Genomic DNA, 9,003 nt, shown 5'->3' on the forward strand with positions numbered 1-9,003 from the left:
TTGATATTAAAAGTCTGGGTCTGGGAGGCTTCTGCATTATCTTACACTGATCCAACAAAAGACATCTTGTTTGTCCTTCCAGCTTTTCCTTTCACATGCAGTTGCAACAGGAAGTTACTCATTATTGCATTTACATTTTGCATAAAGCAACCTACAAAAGTCATGCACTTAATCCACTCACATTTTTCTGTAGCTGTTTTGAAGTAGGTGGACTGTCTTCACCATTAAGGTTAATCACAGACTGCTTTCTAGAGCAGATTTACATATCAATGTGGAATGTCACTTAGAATGTGAACAAAGAGGATTGGGGACTGAAAATATTTCTTTATCTTGGGGATTTCACTGGGGTTTGTCCTGTAGCTGAGACTGCAGATACTAAGTTCTATGACTGCTTAATAACTCATTTTGGAATTTTACTTTTTCAGATCTCTGTTGAGGAACTTGAAAGAAATTTGATTATAAAGGTCAATAGGGATGCAGTTATGAAAATAGCTGTCTCAGGAAACCTGTTTACACTAGACAAGGGAGTGTATCAGCTGAATTTGACAGTAGGAGGCATTCCTTTCAAAACAAAGGACCTTATTCTACCGGTAAGTATAACATGATAACTTGTGTTCCTTTGCATGCCTGAAGGGCTTGATTTCATCTTCTTTTGGGGTAATGTAGGTCCTTCCTGAGAGCTGTTCAACCTGCCCTGAAACAGGTGGAATTATCACCTTCTGGATACAGCTTTCTGTCCCCTGACTATAGCAGGAGCCTAAGCCAGTAGCAAAGTTGAGTCTCCATATTTTTTGATTGGTAAGTTTGGGTGAGATGTATCCCAGTTAGGGCACAGCAAAACTGGAGCACATGACAAAATTCACAGTGGTCATGCTGGCTTGGAGAGCAGGAGTGGCCTGGGGAGGGGTCAGTGGGCACGCTGCTCTGAGAGGGTGCCACTGTGCCTGCTAAGCCTGGGACCGACGTCAGGGCACTCTTTGTGTTGTGACCAAAGTTTGTTCTTCACGTGTAACAAATCACAATTTGCTGCATGTGTTTGCTGTATCAGCATAGTGAGACCCAAGGAAAAACAGAAGCTTATTTTTCTTTATTTCCTCCTAACAGAAGTAGATACAACATATGAATAAAAGTTGTTATTCATACAACATATGAATAAAATCTTACCCAAGGACCAAAGCAGTCCTTGGGTAAGATTGGATGATTGCTGTGTTTCTGGAATAGCTGCTGTTCAGGTTGGTTTAAATGTCCACCACAAGCAGAGTTGGCACCTTGAAATCCAAATTTGCATCTCTTTATTCCTAAATGAGGTCACAAGCTTGTGGCTCTGTGACTGGGAGTGAAGCAGCTGAGCCTCACAGCTCCTGTGCCTCACAAGAAGTCATTCAGGGCCACTGCTTGTCAGAGACAGTAAGCCCAGGGTGTAGTCAGAATCTAGGACCGAGAGCCAGAAACTCCTCAGGTTTTTATCCTGGCTCAGACACTTAATTCTCTCTCTCCTTCACTTAACTGGGGGTAGCAGTGCTGATTTAAAGACTTTGCAAGGAGCCTTCACTTTACACACTGACTCACATTTTAATGCTGACATCAGGACAGGACAGGCTAACTAGAAGCAGGAAGGAATAAGGTGTGTACAGAGCAGTGTGCTGGTCTTGTGGTGCCAGCACCCCTCCTTGAGCCAGAGCCCAAAAACTTATACCGTGATCAGCTCCAATGTCTGTCTTGTGTGTCATACAGGCTGTCTGCAATGACAAAAAGGATTGGGATTTTCAGCCTTAACTTTGCCTCCAGCATTTGCCATGCTAAATTACAGAGCTTTGGCTACAGAGCTTTAGAAATAAGTTGTATTAATGATGGGCAGCACATAGAGGAGCTTACAGAACCAATACAACCAAATCAGCACCTGCACTAGCTAGTGCCCTTGTGGCCCATGGAGACAAGCTGAGCTCAGGGGAGTTTCCTGGGGAAATACTGACCACTCACCTGCTTGGGGTTGCAGGATTGGGTTTGCCGCCTCTTGGTTTGCATGTGCATAACAAGTCAAAATTATTTCTACTGTTTAGTATGATAAGTATTCCTTTGCACACTCAGTATTCCTTTGCACACAATTCCTCTTCACTGAACAGTCACTTGAGGCATAAGGTACTGCTTTATCTTCCCAGATAAACCCTCGGCTGGATGGTTGCATGCGGGCGTGGAACTGGCTGAATGGGGAGGACACCTCTATCCAAGAGACCATAAAGATGAATGAAAAGATGCAGTGCTTTGCTGTAGCAGGACGAGGCTCTTTCTATCCTGGACGAGGTTTTGCTGTGTTTAATCTTACTTACAGTAAGTAAGCTGGGATTTTTTCTTTCTGACCCGTTGTCCTGCCATTAACCATACCTGGTTAATAAACAGTGTTAAAACTTAGGTGTGTGCCAGACTCACTGTTGATTGATGCAGAAAAGATTAAACCTGAGGTTCTTAGTAAAGGAAGGCTTATAAATGATAGTTTGAGCCAGTGAAAATATGCCCAGCAGGATTAGGTTCTTTCTGTGTAGCTCCAGTAATACATTTCACAGCCAGACTAGCTCCAGCTCATCCTCAGCCTTAGAGGCTTTACATCTCTCTGTCAGCAGCTTAGGTGCTTCCAGCCCCTACCATTGTTTTCTGCTCAACAGGGAGACCTGCAGCCATACTGCTGTATCTTGAGGTCATGATAGACAGAAAAATTAATATTGTCTATTGTCTTGGATTCACTTTTAATCATGGGGTGTTATTACTTACACTTGGGACAAATGCACTAAGCATATCTCTGATAGAAGTCAATGAAATTACAATACAGTAATAACAGGTTTCAAATCAAACTTGTCCATACTAATGTAGCACTCAGAAAGGCACCTTTTACTATTCTAGATTATTGTGTTTGCTTATCTGTGTAATCAACCAATCAGTATTTCTGACCCCACACAAATGCTGACCATCTATTTCAGAGTGGCGTGTAAGTCCTGCTCTGCAGGAGCCATCTGTTCAGTGTTACGTGGATTTTATTGCTGTGTCATGGTAAATTAGGGAGTATCAGGTGTCTGTCATATTACTTAGCACGTGGATTCCAAAGTTGCAAAGTAAAGACAAGGCAGCATGTAAAATGCAGGTGAAGTGCAGATGACAACCAAGATAAGGCCTCAGCACCTGCTCTTTTTTTTCCCAAACAATCATTATCTTTTTTTCCTTTCCAGTGGTAAGCTTTATAAAAAATGGATTATTGTATTTCAAGATGTGGTGAACCTGCAAAGCTAATAGTCCTGTGAAGGGAGGTTGCAGGAGCAGGTTGAGATCTTTCTTTGCAGCCTGCATTACCTTTTAAATTATTAGGGCACTGAGGCAGTAAGAAGATAGCAGAAAGTTTAATTCAGTGTTCAACAGGTGAAATAAAACATGCCACACTTCTGAGAGATCAGTGATCAGGAAGAGTTTGAGTAGGTGCTGAGTGTAGTATGTTTATACAATTTTTGAGTTTAGTACAGGCTTTCATAGAAATGTTCCCTGTGTGTCAAATTTCAACTCAGATTTCTCAATGATCTTTAGGCAGACTGGTTCAAAAACTGGTTTTTGATTGACCTATGTCGCAGCAGTTCTTTGAATGTGTCAGATTGGCAGCCATGGGAATTTGTGATAAAAAGCTTTATGTTATCCTTTGTCATTCTGAAAAGCAGCAGAATGCATAAGGTAACAAGAGGAAACTGATGCCATTTTCTTGTCGAATTTTATGTTCAGATGCTTTGGAATGATTTTTTTTAATTAAAAAAAAATGTGGCAGTCCCTCCAGATGCTCATCTGGCTATGCTCTTCTCCAGGGAGATATTGAACAGCTTACCCATTTGACACATTGTCCAATGAATTTCTTTTTCTGCAGTGCAACCTTCTTCTGGAAATGAAACCATGACAAACTGGGAAATTGAAGTAAATGCTGTAATTCAACCAGCAACAGATACTGGTGTGCTGTTTGCCCTAGTTACGGAAGAAGCATCTGTCCCTTTATCACTATCTCTGATTGACTATCACTCCACAAAGAAACTGAAGCAACAGGTACAAACAAGTGTTTCTGGAGAGAAGTTTCCTTGCTGTTTCCTGGTTTGCTGCCTGTCTCATTATTTGTCCCACCTGTTCAGAGCATGTTCTGAAGCAACAGTGCTTGCCTGAAGTTCTGCCTCTTACAGGTGTGTGTCAGATGCCAATAGGGAGCTCTCTGCAAATGTGACTTAGGTAAAAGGTAGAACTTGAAAAAAATCCTTGAATGCAGGCTTTTTTCTTCTGGCACAGAAACTGTTTAGTGCCATAAACCAGGGATTTCCATTCTTGCTTATCAGTACCTGTCCCAAAGTAGCCAAGAGACAGGCTTTACGTGTGGGAAAGGTGCTGGGAAAAGCTAGTCATGGTGGAGTGTTGAAGCTACTATTTAATGGCATTCCACAAGGGTAAACCAGGAAGGATTTCACTAAATCCCATGAGCCAATTTTCATTTATAGTACAGCAGCTCCAGTTGGTTTGTCCCCAGTGCAATATAATGACTTCTGCAAGACCCACTAAGAACTCTCTCTGAGAAAACACGGTTTCAAGAATTAGTCCCACTGGTTTGCTGGTTTTTCATCTGTGCAAATGAGCTCAGAACACAATCAGCAATAGCAATAAGCCTAATTTTCTGGAGACTCTGCAAAATATTTGTAATAAAGGGCACATTGGTACTCATCCTGGTACTGGGTAAGTGTAGCTAGGTATTCTTCTGCTCATTGCGTGTTTTTCTTTCTTTCTCCTGCTGCTCAGTTTATCATCGTGGCCGTGGAGAACACAGTTGTGTCCAGGCTGGCAATAAATCTCTGTGATAAAAAGGAGCACTCTGTAGATGTCCTCCTCAAGAAAGATCACTTATCCCTGAGGGTAGATGGGGTAGCAGGAGAGAGTGAACTAAGCATCTCTGAGCTGGAGGACAGTCTGTCCGTCTTGGAGAGCTCTTTGCAGTCAACGAAGACGTACGTGGGAGGATTGCCAGGTGAGCCTCCAGTTTTGTACCATGGACCACAGACTTCCAACTTGCTTTGCTGAGCTGGGAGTCAGGAAAACTGTTTCTGTTCAAGCTGTGAGAGTCCTACTCTGTTTCTGCTTGAGCAGGCTTTGTCTGCAATGCAGGAACATAATGGATCTGGGGTTGCACTTCCCTTGAATGATTGTGTCCTTCTGAGGGCAGCTGGAGGCAAAAATACAAGGAGAAGGTTTTGCTTGTTCAGCAATAGGAATGATTTAATTTGAAGGATTGTGGTAAGCTGGGTTATTATCTTAAACCTGGTGAAATCCATAGGAGCTGGGCTACAGGTTTCTGCAGTGCTTCATTAATGTAATGAATCCGTGGGAGCACTCCTTGAGGGGAGCACTAGAGCCTCAAGCTGTTTTGCCTGAATCTTGGGAAGCCCAGTGTGGGATTGTCCCTGGCTGATGCTCTCTGTGAAGTGATCACAGCACGACACGGTTAACTGACTGCCTCCCAGCAAGGAGCATGTAGGGCACAACCAAGGGGTTAAACCATTTATACTGTCTCTGGCTTTTCAGCAACAACAGGGTTTCTTCTGGGAGGTCATTTTGAACCTCCTCTCTTCTGAACCTGTAAGATCAAACTTTCATCTCAATCGTGAATTTTGGCCAAGTTTGGGAGTTTGTTTCTTGTTCTGCCTGAACAGGTTTATCAGTCCCTTCTGCTGAGGAATGCTGTGAAAGGAACACTTATGTCTCTGATGCACATGATGCCAACAGCTAAGCAAAATCTTGCCCTTACTTGCCCAAGCAAGGGAGAGGTACAAATGTTGGCCTCTTGTGAGGTGCTGAAGCAGTCAGGCTGGAACAGGGTGTCTGAGGTGCCACACAGTACACATGGTGTGGCTGTCCCCACCATGAGCAAGAGTTTACAGAGGATTTATGCCGATGACGCAAATGGCTCCCAGTCACACCTGGAAGGGGAGGCCACACACTCTGGGACATTCACACAGTGGCAGGAGCGAGGCTGAAATCCCAAACATGGCATTTTCTACTCTCAGATTGAATTATCTAAGCTGGCCATTGCACAGACAAGAGAGGTTGCCTGCTTTTTTTTTAAGCTGCTCTCAGATGCACAGTGGAGACTTCCACAGCTCAGAAAATCATCCCATTCTGTCACATTCATGTCCCAGGTTCTCTGTGGTTTGCTTACCTGTGCTGGATGCAGCCCTGGTTTTAATTTGCCAGAGCTGAGAGTGAGATCCATGGCTGAGGCAGCTCAGGCTCAGCTGGCTGCTGTAGGTTTAGCTGCTATCCCCCCTTTGATCTGTTGTGCTTAGCAACAGGAATTTCTGCCAGCACTCTGCTTTTGCCATTGAGAGGAACCCAGTGCTTGCATGAGAAACCCTGTCATTTGCCAAATAAATAAACATTTCAGCACTTCCAGTTGGATTAATCACTCTGGGCTAACTAACAATACCAAATGGTCAGATCTAAGTGAGTTTGGCTCATTCAGATTTTGAAAACATTACGTAGTTTTTAGTTTTTCCATGCTTCCATACCCTGTGGAAAAAACAGTATAGTGGTCAAACTTCACGTCTTTATTCCATTTGCCACAAATAAAGAAAGAATTCTGGATCCAAATATGTATTAAGTCTGATCCTAAGCACAGCTAATGTTGCAGATGTGGAAGAAATACTACTTAGAGTTTCAACAGATAAGAGGGAACATATAGACATTAATTACATTTTGTATAGGCTTTTCAGTTCTGATAAATCCTAAATTATGTAATTTATGTGACGCATAGGTGATTTTTCAGAAAATATGCATTCCACCAGGTGAAGGAACCATTAAACTAGGCTTCCAAAGCTTTACATGACCACATTTTGGACAGATCAATTTCTAGTCATAACAGAAAATGAAATATTTCACATAATTTACAACACAATGAAAAAAAAATTAATTTCTTTTTAATCTCTTGCAAATCCATCTGAAAGCCCACACTGTCTTTCATTCAGCCCTGTGGCACATGTAACAGCAATCTGCTTGACTCCTTAGACAAGTCTTCAAGTTGCTAAGTCACAACTTCAACTCCTTCTGACTCAAAATTTAGTTTACATTTGTGTGAGGTATTACAACAGAGATGCTGTATTCTTCTAAGCAGACTTTGCAGATAAACTTTGGTAAATGGGAGGAATGGGAAATAGATAACATCACTAAATAAAGCAACTACGAAGCAATGGTAGCTCTCCCCCAGGAAGCTGAAGAGATTTATAGTATTTCTTTGTGGCTTACAGATCTCCCACAAATGTTCTCTCTCCCACTCAGTCCTAGATTCTGTCTGAGCTGTGTCTGATCACATCAGCCCTGCATATCTCCAGGCAGAACACTTTAAATTTCATATAATCTTGGGTCAACAGGACAACCTATTGTTCAAGTTGTCCTTGCTTCGATGTAAAGATAAGTGATTTATTTAGCTACCTGAATCACTGTGAAGTTAAATATTCTTTGAGGCATTCATTATTTTCCATTGCACAACCAGTTTGATTGGGTCAGCTTTAGGCTGTAAATAAACTAAAGACCTTTGGGGAAAGGTAGAGGACAGAGCTCACGTAGATTTTCTTGTCGTTACATTACTGTGCTGGGTTTTTGTTTGTTTACGGTCAGTGTGCATATGATATTAGAGAAGGTAGTAGTAAGATAGACTAATTTCCTCTAGTCTATTGGATTGTACTTAGTGTCTTCTTCCTTGCCATCTGTTTTCTGTCTCTGGTAAACTGATTAAAAGAACAGTGGATCTCCACAGTAAAAATTAGTCTCATTAGTCTGACCAATTCAGCTGATGCGTTCCAGCACCTTGCTGATGAAGGCCACCAACCTTCCTGTGCTCATACACAGCAAAATCACGTCAAGATGAGTCCAGCAAGTGGTAGAGGCAGCGTATGGGAAGTGCTTTCTTGTCATAAAGTCTTTCCTATAATCTTTTGGAGCTATTTTTATAAGAGAAAGAGCATTAGAGGAAGGTCTAACATCTCCACCAATAACAGAGCAGAGGGCTTGGAGATGGAGCGGGGAAAACATGGGGCTGTGTGAACACATTGTGCCACTGCAGTGAAGCCTTGCTGCTGTGCAGCACAAGGTTCCACGGTTTCATCTTGTCTGGAGGCCTTGCAGAGACACAGAGCAGCTGAGGAAGGGTTCGGCCTGTGAGAAGGGCTTTTGTGCACCAGAACAGATGGTGTTTTCCTCACGTCTGGGATTGTGCTCTTGCCTTCTGGCAAGGGGGCAGGGGAGGTAGAAATGCCAGCATGGAAAGAGGTGAGCTTGAATGAACTGGAGCAATAGCCATCTGAGCCTAGGCAGGGCAGGTGTTTATTTAAAGGCAGCTGTCAGAGATATTTATCTCCCCTTTCCGACAGACGTTCCTGTCACCTCCACTCCGGTCACCGCGTCCTACCACGGCTGCATGACCCTCAAGCTGAGCAACTCGGCACTGGACTTAGATGAGGCTCTCTACAAGCACAGTGACATCACCTCACATTCCTGTCCTCCAGTCCAGGAGGGTCAGTAGGTACCACTGCAATGCGAAAGTTTTATACTCAGAAACTTTCAGTGCTTTTCTTTTTTTAAAAGATATAAATTATTCAGATCTACCGCACTGCGTGTATAGTTTCTCTTAAACACTGAAGTTACGTAGAAGCTACTGATCCTTATGTCAAATTGATTATTGAAATACTCTTTGCTTTGAGGTTTAAAGGTTGTAATATATTTGTAAATAGTTCAGAAGACTAATATTAAATAAGTCAAAACAGAATGTACTGAAAGTGAATACTATCTTTAGACTGTAAGAGACAGTTTCATCTGTAATGTGGGAAACCTGGTAATATATGAGTGTGGACTGGAAGAAAAATAATAATTCTGTATTATTTTTTATTACCAAACACTGCTTTCTGATTTGCAAAATATGAGAGAATAAAATATTTACATACAAGTTTTTAA

At 42.3% G+C, this 9,003-nt stretch overlaps 1 protein-coding gene across 1 annotated transcript in view; it reads left to right on the forward strand.

The window, feature by feature from the left end:
* The window catches only part of GAS6 (growth arrest specific 6), a 39,979-nt gene extending 30,976 nt beyond the window's left edge, over positions 1-9,003 (forward strand). The window contains exons 11-15 of the mRNA XM_041465746.1: positions 426-590; positions 2,160-2,328; positions 3,896-4,068; positions 4,804-5,029; positions 8,424-9,003. Of these exons, the coding sequence (XP_041321680.1) occupies positions 426-590; positions 2,160-2,328; positions 3,896-4,068; positions 4,804-5,029; positions 8,424-8,575 (885 nt within the window). The 3' untranslated portion in view covers positions 8,576-9,003. The remainder of the gene's footprint in view (positions 1-425; positions 591-2,159; positions 2,329-3,895; positions 4,069-4,803; positions 5,030-8,423) is intronic.

The sequence above is a fragment of the Pyrgilauda ruficollis genome, unplaced genomic scaffold, assembly GCF_017590135.1.
Source record: "Pyrgilauda ruficollis isolate IOZ18807 unplaced genomic scaffold, ASM1759013v1 scaffold190, whole genome shotgun sequence".
NCBI classification, from domain to species: Eukaryota; Metazoa; Chordata; class Aves; order Passeriformes; family Passeridae; genus Pyrgilauda; species Pyrgilauda ruficollis.